This window comes from Purpureocillium lilacinum (assembly GCF_023168085.1).
Source record: "Purpureocillium lilacinum CBS 284.36 DNA, scaffold_2, whole genome shotgun sequence".
In the NCBI taxonomy this organism is placed as follows: domain Eukaryota; kingdom Fungi; phylum Ascomycota; class Sordariomycetes; order Hypocreales; family Ophiocordycipitaceae; genus Purpureocillium; species Purpureocillium lilacinum.
The window spans coordinates 5,077,671-5,093,722 of record NW_027072112.1 but is presented as its reverse complement, the minus strand read 5'-3'; the positions used below and the strand labels follow the sequence as shown (position 1 = coordinate 5,093,722).

General features: G+C 59.3%; 5 protein-coding genes across 5 annotated transcripts; all 5 read left to right on the top strand.

The window, feature by feature from the left end:
* Positions 1-1,844: 1,844 nt before the first annotated feature.
* On the top strand, positions 1,845-2,705 carry PLICBS_003303 (uncharacterized protein; the record flags this gene model as incomplete). The annotated part of the gene is made up of 1 exon (XM_018323043.1): positions 1,845-2,705. The coding sequence occupies one exon, from the start codon at positions 1,845-1,847 to the stop codon at positions 2,703-2,705; it is 861 nt and encodes a 286-aa protein (XP_018178273.1).
* Positions 2,706-5,137: 2,432 nt separating this feature from the next.
* Positions 5,138-7,831, top strand: PLICBS_003302 (uncharacterized protein; the record flags this gene model as incomplete). The annotated part of the gene is made up of 2 exons (XM_065600194.1): positions 5,138-5,172; positions 5,557-7,831. 2 exons carry the CDS (start codon positions 5,138-5,140, stop codon positions 7,829-7,831), a joined length of 2,310 nt encoding a protein of 769 aa, XP_065456266.1.
* Positions 7,832-9,183: 1,352 nt separating this feature from the next.
* Positions 9,184-10,463, top strand: PLICBS_003301 (uncharacterized protein; the record flags this gene model as incomplete). The annotated part of the gene is made up of 4 exons (XM_018323040.2): positions 9,184-9,341; positions 9,397-9,742; positions 9,811-10,224; positions 10,317-10,463. The coding sequence occupies 4 exons, from the start codon at positions 9,184-9,186 to the stop codon at positions 10,461-10,463; spliced, it is 1,065 nt and encodes a 354-aa protein (XP_018178270.2).
* A 562-nt stretch (positions 10,464-11,025) lies between these two features.
* PLICBS_003300 (D-arabinono-1,4-lactone oxidase) lies at positions 11,026-12,573 on the top strand (the record flags this gene model as incomplete). Its single annotated transcript, XM_018323039.2, has 1 exon — positions 11,026-12,573. The coding sequence occupies one exon, from the start codon at positions 11,026-11,028 to the stop codon at positions 12,571-12,573; it is 1,548 nt and encodes a 515-aa protein (XP_018178269.2).
* Positions 12,574-13,450: 877 nt separating this feature from the next.
* On the top strand, positions 13,451-14,356 carry PLICBS_003299 (uncharacterized protein; the record flags this gene model as incomplete). The annotated part of the gene is made up of 4 exons (XM_018323037.2): positions 13,451-13,633; positions 13,713-13,752; positions 13,814-14,037; positions 14,105-14,356. The coding sequence occupies 4 exons, from the start codon at positions 13,451-13,453 to the stop codon at positions 14,354-14,356; spliced, it is 699 nt and encodes a 232-aa protein (XP_018178267.2).
* Positions 14,357-16,052: the final 1,696 nt, after the last annotated feature.

Below are 16,052 nucleotides of genomic sequence, written 5' to 3'. Positions count from 1 at the left end.
GGAGCGCCTGGAGAGAAATGATGCGGTGTCTCCTGTGGCCGCCGTTGATCTAGATTGGCTATCAGTCTCTCCTCTCGGGACGCCAAAGTCAAAAGGTTGCGAGCGTCATCTCGACGTACGTGTACGGGGCGTTTCCCACTGCTCAGCCATGGTGTCTTGAGAGTTCATGCTGGCAGCATTCCAATGCAAGCCAACCCACCCACTTGGATAGAATTGGGGCCAATTGGTGGTACGAGAAATGCAATGCAAGAAGGAGACTCGCCATAGAGGCGCAAGCAAGAGATATGGTCGACTGGCGAGCACGCATAGAGAAGGCTGGGAGACACGAAGAGAGGCGTGCCGTGTGTTAGGCGCCCAGCTGGTGACCAGCCACCCAGGCCCCATCACGACGGCCGCCCGGCGGGTGTAGCCGTCTGAATCACTGCTCCGAACAGGGGACAGAAAACCCACTTACAATGAGGACAATGGCAATTGAACGGGACGCCAGAGGTGGCGCTGAAACGAAATTCGCGCTGCCGGAGGAGAGAAGCCTCTCGCGATTTTCGAGGGGAAGAAGGAGAGACGGTGACGGGAGGCGCTGGAAAATTCGTCGAACACCTCAGCGGCAGCTGATGCAGGTGCGCTGGTCGGGCGCTCCTGCATCTTGCATCTCGCAACGGCGTGGCGGCGCTGGCGGCCCCGCTTTTCCGGGAGGCTGGGGATCAGGCCGGCCACGTCGAGTCGTACTGCGTCACCACCTGCAACCCACGAAGCGCACCATACATGGAAGTTCGGAGTACGAAGTAGGGAGGCACATGCTCTGGTTTACACAAAAGGCGCAAGCGCCCGTGCTTCCTCAGGGGTGGTGCAAGGAAAATTTTCAGACGATGAGAGACACGCTTCGGCTCCCTGCCACCCTTGCAGGAGCTGAATGGATGCAGGGAGCAAACGGGGTCTGCACAGCGAGTCGGAGCTCAGCGGCACGGCTCCGACCTGTTGTCTCCCGAACCCGGGCGATCTGTGAGGATTCCGTCAGGGCGCACCCTCGAGGCGCCGTGCCCTGATGCACGTACGTACGAGTACAGTGTGTGTGCTGAGGCGCCAACCTGCATCTTCCGTCACATCGGGCGTCGCGAGTCAACAAACTCCCGAATGGGATGATATTTCCCCTGCCATTGCTTCCGCGCAAGTTTGGAGCCCCAGGCATCGTCATCGTAGCTGAGCTGAGGCGCAAAAAAGGCGGCTCAGCTCCCAGCGAAGAGCGCTCATTGTCTCCGTCCCGTCGAGCAGTCCCTCACCACACATCAAACTCGAATCACGTGATGTGGCTGCTTTAGCTAAGCGTCTCCCTCGCTTTAAGAGGTGGATGAAATCAACCCGGGTTTGGCGGATTTTTGTCGCCCGTCCCTGCCATGTCAGCATTGTGTAATCGACGGGAAGCCCCGAGCTGTCACGTCAGGCTGTCAAACGTCCGCTGCCCGCCAGCTTTGCCTGATGCGGCGGCGTCGTCGTGCTGAAGAATGGTTTGGTAATGCCGACACGCCAACGGGAAGCTTCAAGTTTAGGCTGGCTATTTAACGTGATCTTTACTTGATCATCCACCAATCGACAGTTTTGAACGTAGCAGGAATCTTCGTCTTGGTTCCAGATAACGGGCACAACGTCTATATATGTATCGCTTCGTTCTCGAAACTGCGATTTTGGTTGCTTCAATTTCCATACTCTGCAACATTGCACCTGAGCACATATCGTACCTCACAAAAAGCAGCATCAGCAGCCTTTTGAAGAACTTCAACAGCACACCCATCATCACCACCAAAACACACAAGCTGGATCAGCAACCCATGCTCAAGTCCGCCGCCAACATGTCCAAGTCTGTCCTCCGCCAGGCAACAATCAAGCCGCACCGGTCCAGCGCCCGCGGGCACGCGGACCACGGCTGGCTCAACACATACCACAGCTTCTCCTTTGCCAGCTGGTACAACCCGGACTTCAATCAGTTTGGCAGCCTGCGGGTCCTCAATGAGGACCGCGTCAAGGCCAACTCGGGCTTCCCGACGCACCCGCATCGCGACTTTGAGATCTTCAGCTACATCTTGTCTGGCGAGCTGACGCACCGCGACTCCATGCTCGCCAAGGGCAAGGAGGGCGGTCAGTCGGACAAGTTCTACCGCATGCACCGCGGCGACGTGCAGTTCACGACGGGCGGCACGGGTGTCGCGCACTCAGAGTTCAACGAGCACAAGACGGACCCGGTGCACTTTTTGCAGATCTGGGCTATTCCCTGGAAGCGCGGCCTGGCGCCGCGGTATCACACCAGGCACTTTGAGGAGGAGGACAAGAGGAAGGACTTCGTGACGATCCTGAGCCCGCTCAAGGGCGGCGAGGACGCCACCACCCAGCAGGAGAAGGACGCCGAGCCGACCGTCCCGGGCTCGATCCCCATCCACGCCGACTTCGCCATGGGGGCGGGGCTCATCGCACCGAGCACCAGCTTCGAGTGGACGGTCGGCGCCAAGGCGACGCAGGCGCCCAAGCGCAAGGTCTACGTGCACCTGTGCATGACGAAGAATGGCAAGGCAAAGATTCGCCTGGATGGCCGCGAGGATGCTGAGCTTGCCGAGGGTGACGGCGCCTTCATCGAGGGGGTGAACCCCGGTGACAAGCTGGCGGTGGAAAGCATTGGAGAGGCAGAGGCCGAGGTCATCGTCTTGGACACGGCGTAAAGTGCCTGTCGAGGAGGTTTTAAATGTACATCTTTAGGGCAGATTGTCACGCGGTCAGAAGACGCGGAGAAGAAAAGCATTGAAACATTGTACAATATGGTCTCGCATGGTCAGACACGTGTGCTAGAACAAAATTGAAATTGGACCAAAAAATTGAAATGACGCAGGCCCTAGACCCCATGGTAGATGGTAAAGCGTAGTCTGGCAAAAAGAGCGTAGTGCTCTGGCCGCATCATCATGTGCAAAAGCAAAAAAAGAATCTGAGGAGCACCCGATTCGAACGGATAACCTTCAGGAAATTCCAAGTCTGGAATCTGACTGCTTGTGAGTTAGTGGATTGAACTCGCTGATTGAGTTGTTGTGTGTGAACATACCGCGCTACCGTTGCGCCAGCCCCCCATTTGTTGAGATCAGCCGAGCTATTTGCTTTTATACACCCCTCGTGCGCAAAATTTGCTTCGCCCCACCATGGCACACCAATGAGATTGTCGCGTTCAAGCAAGATGCCTCTTACCCTGGACTGTCCTGTCTTTTTTGGCACGATACTCAAGGGGATTTCCTCGGATGATGTTGAGGGTATTGTGATTTTGATGTATGCATGGGCATCATATCTGCGGCTCTGCTGTAGGACAAAGTGAAATCGTCCTAACAGGGCGAGGGGTTGGTCGTTCTTGATGTCGGGTGTAACCCGCCTGGATCGATGCTGGCGAACCAAGCACTCCAACCGAATGGCTCGCCAACAGGGTAATGGAGCAGACGGCCAGGAGAAAACCCCGGCAGAATAATGCGTACATCGGGCTATGCTCCCAGAGTTTCTCCTCGGCTTCGTACATGTTGAGCGCGACTGCGTCCTTACCCGCCCATGGTCGTTGTCGGCGCTGGCAAGACGGCACTCTCGCGATTCTCAAAGCCTACAAGCAAATGCGCCTCTCCAGGCGAGCGGGCGGTGGGGTGCAGTCTGTCGCCGAAGGTGTTCGATTGGTTGCAGCTCGGCCAGACAGCTCCTCGGCTCCAGGGCCGACCCGTAGCCGCCGCCGTCTCCCAGCACATCCAAGGTTGGCGTAAATTGCATTCGCGAACAGAGTTTCAGGGACCCTCAGTGCAGTTATAAATGGGAGGAACGACGTAGGAGCATTTCGAAGTCCTGCGTGCGACTCTGTAGCCAGCCGCATGGCAGCTATATTTTTCGTGTGCTTCCCAGCCGCAGTCAGTCCCCCACAGCCAGGGGCCAGACTCGGCGGCAGTTCAAACTTGTCTGACCCGGCCAGTTGATGGGTGCCAGCTTGCGGGGCAGCATGCAGCTGCGCACGCTGCGCACGGAGCGCGGAGTACGAGGTACCCCGTACTAAGAGGAGCAGCCATGATCTGAGCGCGTCGTGGGGCCGGGGTTTAAAGAGTGGCCGCTCTGGCGCGTTAATTACCGCGATGTGGTGCGATTGCGCGTGTTGCATGCGGTCTCAGATGCGGGCGGCCTGCGCGGGCTGCCAGGGGCACGTCTGATTTTTGTTTTCCTGTTCCATTGCCTGGCTCGACGTGGGAACAAAGGCCGTGAGTGTGAGTGAGGCTCAACAATTCCGGGCGCATTGAACGTGACAGTGCAGGCCGTGTGCTTCGCAGAAACCATCCAACAGCCCAAGGTCTCTGGAACTGGGCTTCGAACAGCTATCCGAGCATCGGATCAGCCCTCCGCGGGCCTGCAGATCCGCGTCCGCCCCCAACCCGGCGGGCCGGTTGCGCCAAAAAGGCTGGTCGGCGGACTGGCCTGGCTGGCAATCTCGACGTCGGGCCCTGGTCTGACGTAAACTTGGAAGCGAGCGATGGATGGCTTGATGCGTTGTCCAGCTCGGCACTAACCTGAACTCACCTGCGGTCCAGCTCGGGTACCTTGGCCCGTCCCAGCCAGCGGCCGCGCCCCTGCCCTGCCCTGTCTTGCGACCCCCTGGACCTGGACCTGGACGCGGCCGGCCTTTCTCCCGCCCGCTCCTCGCCTTCCTCCTGTATCTCTCTCTCTCTCGCCCAACCTCCTGCGACCATGTCACAGCTTGGGACGCTCTAGACGTTGCGCCGGACGGCATTGCCCCTTTGCTTGCCGGGCCGTGGTCGCCGCCGCGCCCTCGACTGCTTGAGCCGAGCCAATTGATGCGCCTGCGGCCTCGCCTCGCCTCGCCTCGCCTCGCCCCGACTGCGCCGTCGTCATTGGGAGGAAGCCGTGGTGGTGCTGCTGGTGGCAGCGGCAACAGCAGCAGCAGCAGCAGCAGCAGCAGCAGCAGCCGCCGTGGTGCCCATGCGACCCGACGTTGAGCGCCTCAGCCCCCGAACAGCCCGACGCGCATGCGTGCGCACAAGGCATGCAAGGACGGCAACGGCGCTTAAAGCCTGCGAATTACTGTATCCGTACCGAAAGGGCCAGCGCCGTTGCTTTTGCCACGTGCATGACCGACGACAAGGCTGGGCAACCGGTTGTGCGGTCGATTGAGGCTGTTGGCGGATGCTGGTTGTGCTGGCGCAGCTCTCCAGCCCCCCGTTTTCCAGGCCTTCCTGCCACCACATTTTGACATCACCAGGGTCCGGCGCGCACACTCCCCTCGACCCTTTGGGCACGGGACGTTTCTGTTTCACCCATTGTTTGCGCCGCCAGCGTTGACTCTCGAGCTCTCGTCCTACGTCTCCGTATTTCGGACGAATTTGGGTCTCTGGGGTGGCACCAATTCCTTCCCTCCGTCCCCCTCTCTCCCGCACCTGGCCAGCCAGAGCGGCAGATTCCCGACCACCTCGACCACCACCACCACCACCACCACCTCACCACATCTCGTCCCGACGACCTTTCTATCGCCGCCCACGTCACCGCCAGCGTTGCCCTGGTGGTGAAGCAGCCCGCATTCGCCTTGTCTCCCTCACACCCCGCCCCTGTCGGCGCAGGAGTCCTTTCCCAGCCACATACTTTTGCTCCCAACGACGCCCACGACATTCACGAGCCTACGTCTCCCCCTAAGCAACGCCAGCAGCCGACGTCGCTGTTCCAGCACGCACCCACTCCAGATCCTGTCGAGAGACTCTCTAGCCCCTCGTCTTCGGTTCAGCGCCAGCTCCGCCGCACGCCCCGGCTCGTCGCCTCCCCGAGCCCTGAGCCACGACGTGTGCACATTGCTACCGCCTCTGTCGGCTTCTCCGCCAGCGCTGCTTCCTCTGAGCACCACGCACAAGCGCAGTCCATCACAGGCCTCGACGCCTCGCTGTACGAGGAGAGCGACCGCCACCGGCGATACGCCTCACAGGATCTGACCGAGGACCCTGCTCAAGAGTCCTCCGATCGACCACTTTCCCGACACGAACGCACTTCTTTCTCTGCGCGCCGGAATCAGCGCAACGCTCACCCCGCTGTACGCATCTCCAGGCACACCCATAGCGCGATCCTCTACGCTCTCGAGGAGGCTCTCCGCCACCCTCAGCCTTTCACTGCCGACGTCGTCGAGGAGTCCGCCAGCATGGCCGACCTCATGCCTGCTAGCGGAGCTCCTGCCTCGACTAACGGCGCTGGCATGCCGTCCCCGCGTCGCCCAACAGCCGGGCCCGCGCCCACTGGCTCTCCGTCCGGCATCAGGGGTCCTAGAATGATCATGCAAGAGCGGGCAGCGCGGGAGGCGCGACAAAGAGCAGAAGCTGAGAAGCTCGCCTTGGAGCGCACGAGAGCTGAGCAGGAGGCGCGCCTTCTAGAGGAAGCCCAGCGAAAGAGCGCGGAACGTCGATCTGCTGGCGTTGCTGCAGCCCAAAGCAGCGGCACCGATACCCAACAACCAGCCGACCCTCGGCATCAGGGACAGGCTGCACCAGAACCGGCCTCAGCCCGTCGAATCTCGACGTCGGCACCGAGACCGACTTCGCAACAGCGTCCAGTGCAGCCAAGCCACTCGCACGCACAGTCGCAGAGCTACACCGCGACAGCTGGTCAGCAACCCCAGCAGCCAGACCTCGGACAGCAGCCAAGCGCTGCTCCGACCCAGCCGGCCGATGCCAAGCCTCGGAATTCGTTCCCGCACGCTTTCGAACGGTGGGAGACCTTGTCTGCTCATTGGGAAGGCTTGACGAGTTATTGGATCCGCAAGCTTGAGCAAAATAAGGACGAAGTAAACCGTGACCCGCTCAGCCAGCAGCTTGCCCGTCAAGTCACCGACCTCTCGGCGGCGGGCGCCAACCTTTTTCACGCCGTCGTGGAGCTGCAGCGGCTCCGGGCCAGCTCCGAGCGCAAGTTCCAACGGTGGTTTTTCGAGACGAGAGCCGAGCTCGAGCGCGCACAAGAAGTCAATGCCATGATGGATGCCGCCCTACAAAAGGAGAGGCGAGACCGCGCCGAAGCAATCCGCGATGCCATTGACCAAGAAAAGGGATCGTCCAAAATCCAAAAGCAGCTCGCCGAGATGCGCAAGGAGCTTGCCATTTCCAAGGAGGAGGCCCGGAGAGCCTGGGAGGAGCTCGGCCGCCGCGAGCAGGAGGAGCGCGACAGGACGTATTCTCTCCAGACGGGCCAGCCGACGATTGTGGGCGGCGTACAGGTTGTGCCCATGACGCAGGGCGCCCCCAGCCGGCAGCCCACGATGCGCGACCCAACCTACCAGCAAGAATACAGCCAGGGCTACCCCGAGCACAGCCAGGCGCCCGCCCAGACGTCGCCGCCCACGACGACCGCAGCCAGCGGCAGCTACTACCCACCGGAGTCGAGCCGCGGGCAAACAGCAGGCCACACGCGCCGTGGGTCAGAAGGCGGTTACAGCGAAGGTGAGTACGTCATCGACGCTGCAGGGAACTTCATTCTCGACGTGCATGGCAACAAGATTCCCTTCGCTGCGCCGCCGTCGACGTACTCAGGTTCTGACGCGGAAGCAGAGGAATACGACACCCCGGCCACGACCAATCCGCCCAGCGGTAGTCACGAGCCACCTTCGACATCTGCCGGCGAGGGCCAATGGACCGGCGCCTACTCCAACCCTCAGGACTATTCAGGGCAAGGGTACGGCACGCCGGGCTGGGAGACGATTCCTCGCCACCACCACCCCACGAGGCTGAGCGATGTCATCGAGGAGGAGGACGAGAGAAGCCGCACGAGCGCTAGCCAGATCAGCCGAGGCTAGACGCCGGCCTCAACCATCACCCGACGCAATTGCAGAGAAAGTTCACTACGACCAGGGCTTGATCTTGACCCCGCATGGCGTGCATCTATCGGGCGCTCCAAGTGTCCTAGAGTAGGCTCGTCCTTCTTTACACAGACGAATGACGAGGCAGCGAGGCTCGTACATGCGTGACCAGCCGCGTGCCCTGCCGGGCCACAACGCTCCATTTGACTTCTATTGGTGCTATTTCTTTGGCCTGACTTGTTGGCAGCATTGGGCGACACACTTGCATGACCTGTGAGACGCAGGGACGGGTAATGACGACTGGCGGGGTTGGGCTGCGGAGTTGGGAGGCTCTCACTGGAGTTGGATCCTGTATTCGTGTACATCCATGTCTAATTCACGAACATGACTTAGCCTCGTTCATAAATCAATACATCGAGCCTTGTCGAATTGCATTGTTTGTGCCCTCTATGCGCGATTCGTCAATTAGTTGGATCGAGGGAAGAGCCTGTGGAATAGTATCATGCCCCCCGCCTACGGCATATGTGACATGGATGCTGCTGTGTCGCTCACGGAGAGTGCGGGGCAATGCAGGTGACTGCACAGGATGTGTCGAAAACTCGGGAGACGTGGAAATCGCAATCGTGGAGGATAGTCACACATGAGCTACCTACTTCGTCGTATGCCAAGTGGCTGAATGTACGCCAGTGCAGCTGAGCGACGAGGAATAGTTCAATTGAATCTAACAGCTTTGGGCTTTGAGCAGATACTTGTGGCTCGTTCTTCTCGAACGTGCTGGTATGCGACTAACCATTGAAATCGCTCTTGCTGAATCCATCATCTCCTCAGCTATGAGGGCTTGGCTATGATGCCATAGGAGGTTTCGATGGCCTATTGCTATAACTAACTAGTTGCCTCAGGACGAGCGGCCGTGTTTCGGGATCGGCCCTGGGCGCTTCTATCCACATCTCCGAGTCTTTTCTAGCTGCGATGTAACCCCAGCGGGACGCACCAAGGCTGCACGGTCTATCCGGGTGGCCTGATGTTCTTGCCAGCACTAAAGCCGTCATGTAAATGACGGCTTTTGCTTGTGGCAGGGACTCGATCAAGCTCGTATGCCGGGCTGGGCACTGTGAAGGGCGCTCTAGACCTCGAGATCCTGGAAGACGGCATGCAGGACGCCGCGACTGGAGATTCCGAAGCGCCGACGGCTGGTTCGGGCTGTCGGGCTGCATGTCGTGTCACGTACTGACGCGGAAGTCCGCGGGGGTGCTTCTGAGGAGCTCGATCGTAGATAAAACGTAGCCGGGGCCGCATTGCTGCTTGAGGTTTACCAGAGCACAACATCAAACTTCGTCAAGGACATCAACATGCCTGCCACGATCCGCCAGTACAAAGCCGCCTGTGTCCAGGCAGAGCCCGGGTGGTTCGACCTCGAGAAGTCGGTCCAGAAGACCGTCAACCTCATCCTGGAAGCGGGCGAGAAGGGCTGCAAGCTCATCGCCTTTCCAGAGACATGGATCCCAGGGTACTACTCACTACCGACCAAACGTTCCCCATGGCCGCACCGCTGACAGCTCAAGGTACCCCTACTGGCAATGGCGTGTAAACTACCAAGACTCTCTGCCGCTCTTGAAAGACTATCACATGAACAGCCTGCGGCCCGACTCGGACGAGATGCGACGCATACGCTCGGCCGCCAGAGAGGCGCAGATCTACGTCTCGCTGGGCTACTCCGAAATCGACGGCAACAGCCTGTACATGGCGCAAGTCATGATTGACCCGACGGGGGCCGTCATCAACCACCGGCGCAAGATCAAGCCGACGCACGTGGAGCGCCTCGTGTTCGGCGAGGGGACGGGCGACTCGTTGGATACGGTCGTGGAGACGGAGATAGGCCTGGTCGGCCATCTCAACTGCTGGGAGAACGTATGCCAGCCGCCGTCCTTTGCAGGATTGCCTCCTGCGGTACCGCAGGCCATGGCTGACAGCCGCAGATGAACCCGTTCCTCAAGGCGCTGGCGTGCACCAAGTACGAGCAGGTACACATCGCAGCCTGGCCGGTATACCCGCCCGCCACGACTCTCAAGTCGCCGGATCCATACACGAATATTTCTGAGGTACAGTCGGAGCTGGTGACTCCCGCGTACGCCTACGAGACGGGGACCTGGACGCTCGCGCCGTCGCAGGTCGTCTCGCGGGAGGGCGCGCGGCTCAACCTGCCGAAGCGGCTGCAGAACGACGAGGCGGCGCTCGATGCCGAGGCCGCCGTCATCGGCAACGGTTTCTCGCGCATCTACCGACCGGACGGGTTCCGCGCGGTCGCGGATGTGGACAAGACGTTTGACGGCCTGGTGCTGGTGGACATTGACCTGGACGAGAATCTGCTCACGAAACGGCTCGCTGACTTTGTAAGGCCCCCTTCCCGCTGTGTCTGTACTCAACGCGCGCGCGTGTGTGTTTGTAGGTGTGTGCGTGTGCGCTGACTTGAGGACTTTGCTAGGGCGGGCACTACATGCGTCCGGATCTCATCCGGCTGCTCGTGGACACGACGCCCAAGACGTACGTCGTGGACGCGAACGCGGATCCGAAGAGGGTTGTTAGCACGGCGGAGAGGCTGGGCCTTCACAAGCCGCTGGAGGAGGAATAGTCAAAGCTTCGGAGGGAGAGTTTCAATTTGTACGGTACTATAAGGAGGGTGTCAGCGCAGAATCTCAACTCGTTCTTATCTCGTGCAATCGGGATCCATGGATGTCAGGGGTGGATGGATGGGAAACAGTGGCGTCGACAAGTCTATCGGCACGTTTAGCTGGGGCTTGCTGGAGCTAGGCGGCTCTCAGACGGCGCTTCCCTGCAGGTAGCGGTTCGAGCCCCCCACTAGACCCTGGATCGGCAAGATGGCACCATCATCCATTTTTATTTTCTCGCGTCGCGGGGCTGTGACAAATATTCGCCCTCGACCGCCCGCTCCCCTTTCTGCTCTTTCATTCTCGCCGCGCGCGCACCAATGGCCACCTGTACATACTCCGAAGCGGCTCCCGGCACCGAGCTTGGCCGTTGAGGCAACCTAATCTGAGGTGCAGCCGCTCGATCCCGTTAGTCTGCAATCCGGAGCCCGTCTTGCGGCACACCCGCCTAGCTCGATATCCGACCTCAACCTCCGACCGCGACCTCGACACGCAAACGTTCGCGCAAACGTCCCTTGATACAGCATGCATCCCCTCGTTGCCGCCGAGCTCGAGGGCCGCGGCGATGGTGTTCCCTTTCGGGCCGTGACGCAGCACGTCCACCGCACCTGGGCGCGCACCTTTTCCTGCGTTCCCGAGCTCTACATCCAGCCCGAATCCCTCGCCGAGGTCGAGAAGCTCGTTGGGCTGGCCCGGAGATGTCGGCATCGCGTCGTCGTTACCGGCTGCGGCCACTCGCCGTCCAACATCACCTGCACCTCCAGTTGGCTCGTCAACCTCGACCGCTTTAACAAGATCCTTTCTGTGGATGAAAGCACGGGTGTCGTCGTGATGCAGAGCGGCATTCGGCTCTACGCGCTGTGCGAGGAGCTCGAGAGACATGGCTTGGCCATGCCCAACCTCGGTAGCATCAACCAGCAGTCCATCGCCGGTGCCATCTCCACCGGCACGCACGGCAGCAGCGTCCGGCACGGCCTCATGTCCGAGGATATCGTTTCTCTCAAGATCACCCTAGCGAGCGGCGCCACCGAGTTCTGCTCCGCGGACGTCAAGCCTGACCTGTTCCGAGCTGCCCTCCTCTCCCTCGGGGCCCTAGGCATCATCACCGAGGTCGCCTTCCGGGCCGTGCCTGCCTTTACGCTCAAGTGGAAGCAGACCATCGACGCTGACCGGAAATTGTTCGAGTCGTGGCCTCGAGACTTGTGGACGCAGAGTGAATTTGTCCGCGTTTGGTGGTTCCCTTATACTCGCCGTGCGGTCGTCTGGCAGGGAGACAAGACGACAGAGGCCGAAGCCGACCCGCCGGTCAGCTACTACGATGGGGCGCTCGGCTACTACGTCTACCACAACCTGCTATATTTGGCACAGTATGTCCCGCGCGTGCTGCCCTGGGTCGAGTGGTTTGTCTTTGGCATGCAGTATGGCTTTGCGAACGGGTCTGCTACCACCGCTGTGCAGCCCAGCCGCAAGGCCTTGCTCATGAACTGCCTCTACTCCCAGTTTGTCAACGAATGGGCGATTCCTCTTCACAAGGGACCCGAAGCCCTGCGCCGGCTCAGCTCCTGGCTTAACCACCTGACGCCCGAAGACCCCGACTACGTGCCTCACAAGATACCCTTTTCAGCTGATGGCCTCTACGTTCACGCACCGGTCGAAGTCCGCGTCAGCGACACGACGCTCACATCCAACATCCGGCCCTTACTTGACCCGACCGTCGAGGACGGACCGACACTGTACCTCAACGCCACGCTATATCGCCCCTACTGGAGCGACCCGCCATGCCGGGAGCGATACTACGAGGCGTTCGAGTGGCTCATGAAGGACCTGGGCGGACGCCCGCACTGGGCGAAGAACTTTGAGACATACCGATCCGACATCGAGTCCATGTACGGCAAACGCCTTTCTGAGTTCCGGCGTGTTCGAGATGAAGCCGATCCTGAGGGCATGTTTGTTGGACCTTGGCACCGGGACCGCGTCCTTGCGGAGGGTTCGCAGTTTGCTCTGGAGGAGGTCGAGTTGGCGCGTCAAAGGGCCCCTGGAGGGGGGTTAAGGGTATTTGGACATGTGAACTGATCATATCTGGAGTTTGTGCTTTTGGTTTTCGTTTGGGGTACGGCTAGCATCAGCGGGGCGAACAGGTCTATCATGGCCACACACAGGGCAGCATATAACGAGAGATGTCACGACTCACGTGGGCTTCATGAGCATCGCAAGTGATTTGACTGCCGACGTACTGCACAGTACTCGAATGCGCAGTCGTCTAATTCGCGGATGAAAGGTAGGGAATGGTCAGCAGCGAGCATCTGTTGGAGCGCCACATCGCAGCCACAAAAGTCCAGACCTGCCGAAGGGCCGACGTTGGTGGCTGGACGGCTCTCGCAGGCTGTCGGGCCACCAACATCGCCGACACGGAGTTGCTCCCCATTCAACGTCGCCGGTGCCCCCAAACGAGCCACGATGCCCAGCCGACGCCACGATGTAGTTGACGGGCCGTTGGTGGTGATGCGTAGCAGTACCGCCTTTGCGGTTTGGCCTATCAGCAGTGCCGCTTCTGCCTCGTCGGTGCGGCTGTACTCCAGGCGCGCCACGAACTTTGATGGATGCAATGGCAATGCCGCAAGAGACATGACTAACTGGCTTTTTGGTTCGAGGATAGCAGCTGGAGTCGCCTGTACGATTGCAGGCGTAACAATAGCGGCGACTGATATACTGTGCCTGGGACCCGGACTTGGAGGCTTGCGCGCGGCGTGCGATTGATGATTCAGTGATATCCGCGCTTTGACCATCTACACTACCAACTAACATCAACCCAAGCGGCCGCGAATAGTATATGACGATGCCGGAACGACGACAGCTGCAGAACGTATTCCGATGTAGCAGACTCGCTGGCGAGGATCGGTAGAGGCGACTGACTCCTTCGATTCGACCGAACGCCCCCGTCGCTTCCGCGATGGCACATCTCGCACCGCCGCCCCCGAACATCAACCTCCAAGAAACGAAGCGCCCGCGCATGGTCGCCGTCTTTGCGGGGACATGGGCGCTTGGGGTCCTCGCGACGCTTCTCCGTCTGTATTGCAGGCGGCTTACGAAGAGCAGGCTGTGGCTGGACGACTGGCTGATCATTATCTCCCTGGTATGCGAGACACGGGCCCTGTTCCACAGACGACTCGTCTACATACTTTATGGAGACACCAGGTTGACGACTTTGACAGTTCTTTTCCGCCGCTTTCATGTTTGATGTTACCGTCTGGAGTATGTATCTGTCCAGGTTGAGGATAATGCGTCCGTGTATCGGACTAATCAAGCCGCGCAGTGGCCAGCCATGGTTTCGGACGGCACGTCTGGGTCGGTCCACCCGACGCACTGGAGGTTTGGGCGAAGGGGCTGTTCATGGCCGTCTTCACATACACGCTGAGCCTCGTGTTCATCAAGTGGTCCATCCTCGCGTGGTACTGGCGCCTTTTCCACATCCAGAGCTACATGAAGACCCTCATTTGGATCCTCTTTGCCGTGGTGTGCATTTGGGGCGTTGCAAAGGTACGTCCAACGCCTGTGTGCGTCTGGGCTGGTTGGCAGTTCACATCAAGCTAACTGGACACCACAGATCATCGTAGTCAGCCTTGAATGCTTTCCGATAGAGGCAATCTGGGAGGTTTTCGATCCCGACAACCCGCTGGACCCCTCCGAGTACCACTGCGGCGTCGACATTCACAAATTCTTCCTCGGCAACGCTATCCCGAACATCATCACCGATATATTCATCATGGTGCTGCCATTGCCGTATATATTGAAGCTCCATCTGCGCGTGTCACAGAAGGTGGCACTTTTCGGCATCTTTGTCGTCGGCACCTTGTGAGTCGCACTGCCTGCTCGGAACGACGCAAGAGAGACACCGCTGACCAAGCTGCCCGCAGCGTGACGATTGTGTCCGCAATTCGGCTTGTCTTCGTGGTGGGCCTGGACCTTCATTCCCCAGACAAGACCTGGAACCAGGCCGAAGAGATGATGTGGACAGGTGTCGAGGTCAACATCGCCACAGTCTGCGGTGAGCACGCGTACGCCCGAGTCTGCGGGGATGTTGCAGCGCTGACATTCAATCCCAGCCAATCTCCTTACCTTGCGCCCAATCCTCAACCTCATCCTCCACGGAACCGTCTACGTCGAGTCACAGCAGCACTCCGAAGCACTCAATGTTCACATCGGTGGGCCCGACTCGACGTCGAAGGGACATTTCCATTTAATACTGCCAAAGAGGGCCTTGACCCGAGAAGGGAGAGCGGAACGGCCAGCAGTGTCGAAGAAGGGCTCAACGTCCAGTACACAGCCTTTCGTACAGCACGGCGAGTTTGGGTACTCACATAGCGACTCGCAACAAGATATGGAGGCAACTAGTATGGGGAGCCCGGGCGTGGGACTGAGCGAGAGTGGAGAAGGTAGGGGTAGGAGCAGCCTAGGGCCCGATTTAGAAGCACCGCCAGTTGGAGTTGAAGTCGTTGACACATCAGAGGAAGGGAGGTGGTTCTAACGGTCGCGGCGGCCGCGGCGAGGACTAACGTAGATACTCTTTGGTACGTGCGCGCACTAGACGGGATGCGCACATGCCACTTGCTACAGAATTTGAGTCCCATAGAGGATTGCGCGTTGAGAAACACTGCTTACATCGCCATCACATATCTACAGATTCGTCACGTCTGTCAGTGCCCATGACAAGATGATCTGCTGCTCGGTGCCTGCTGAGGATTCGATGTAGGCCAATTGGAGGCTCTGTAACGCAACGATATTATCCGGCTTGACGGGTACGAGATCCGCCCGCAGGGCCTAGCGGCCAACACCCACAGGGCTGACGAGGTGCTGACGCGTGGTGCAGCAGAGACTAGCAAATCCACCTGCTTGATCGGTCGCTGACGCGCAAGTCTGCGTGTCTGGCAGTCTGCGGTGAGAGTCGTGCAGAAGCTGTGTCGTGACGCAACGGGAGCCTAGCTTGACCAAACAACAGCCCGTGACGCCAGAGCAGCAGCAACACGATGCTATGGGCATGCCAATGCCATCAATGCAACCTGAAGAGCTATATCCGCACATGGAATGGCTGGTCTTCTGGAATATTTGGCAGGGAAGATGACTGTAAGAAGTATTGCGGCCGCAACCAGGGAGTGATAAATGCGCAACGTGGGAGGTTGCGACACATCGTCGCCAGAATGCTCCAATGGCTCCTACTGGTCCCCTCAATCGCGCCCTCTCAGCCTTAGACGAATGTGTACGCAGTGCGGCGAACACATACACGCCAACGTACGACGACATGTTGCGTGGCACGCATTTGACTGCCCACCCTTTAGCCATTTCTGGCGACGGGGTTGGTGGTTCGGTTACGAGTCCCGAGATGCGGCTCGGAGACATGCGATGCACCATCGGGATCTCTTGGCAGTATAATAGGGCCATTCAATCCATCTGTGTAGCTCCATGTTGGACTCTTCACGATTAATTGCATCATCAAAAAGTTCTTTCCCTCAGTTCTTTGGTGTTTCTCTGGCATATTAGATACCCCCGTGGCAACA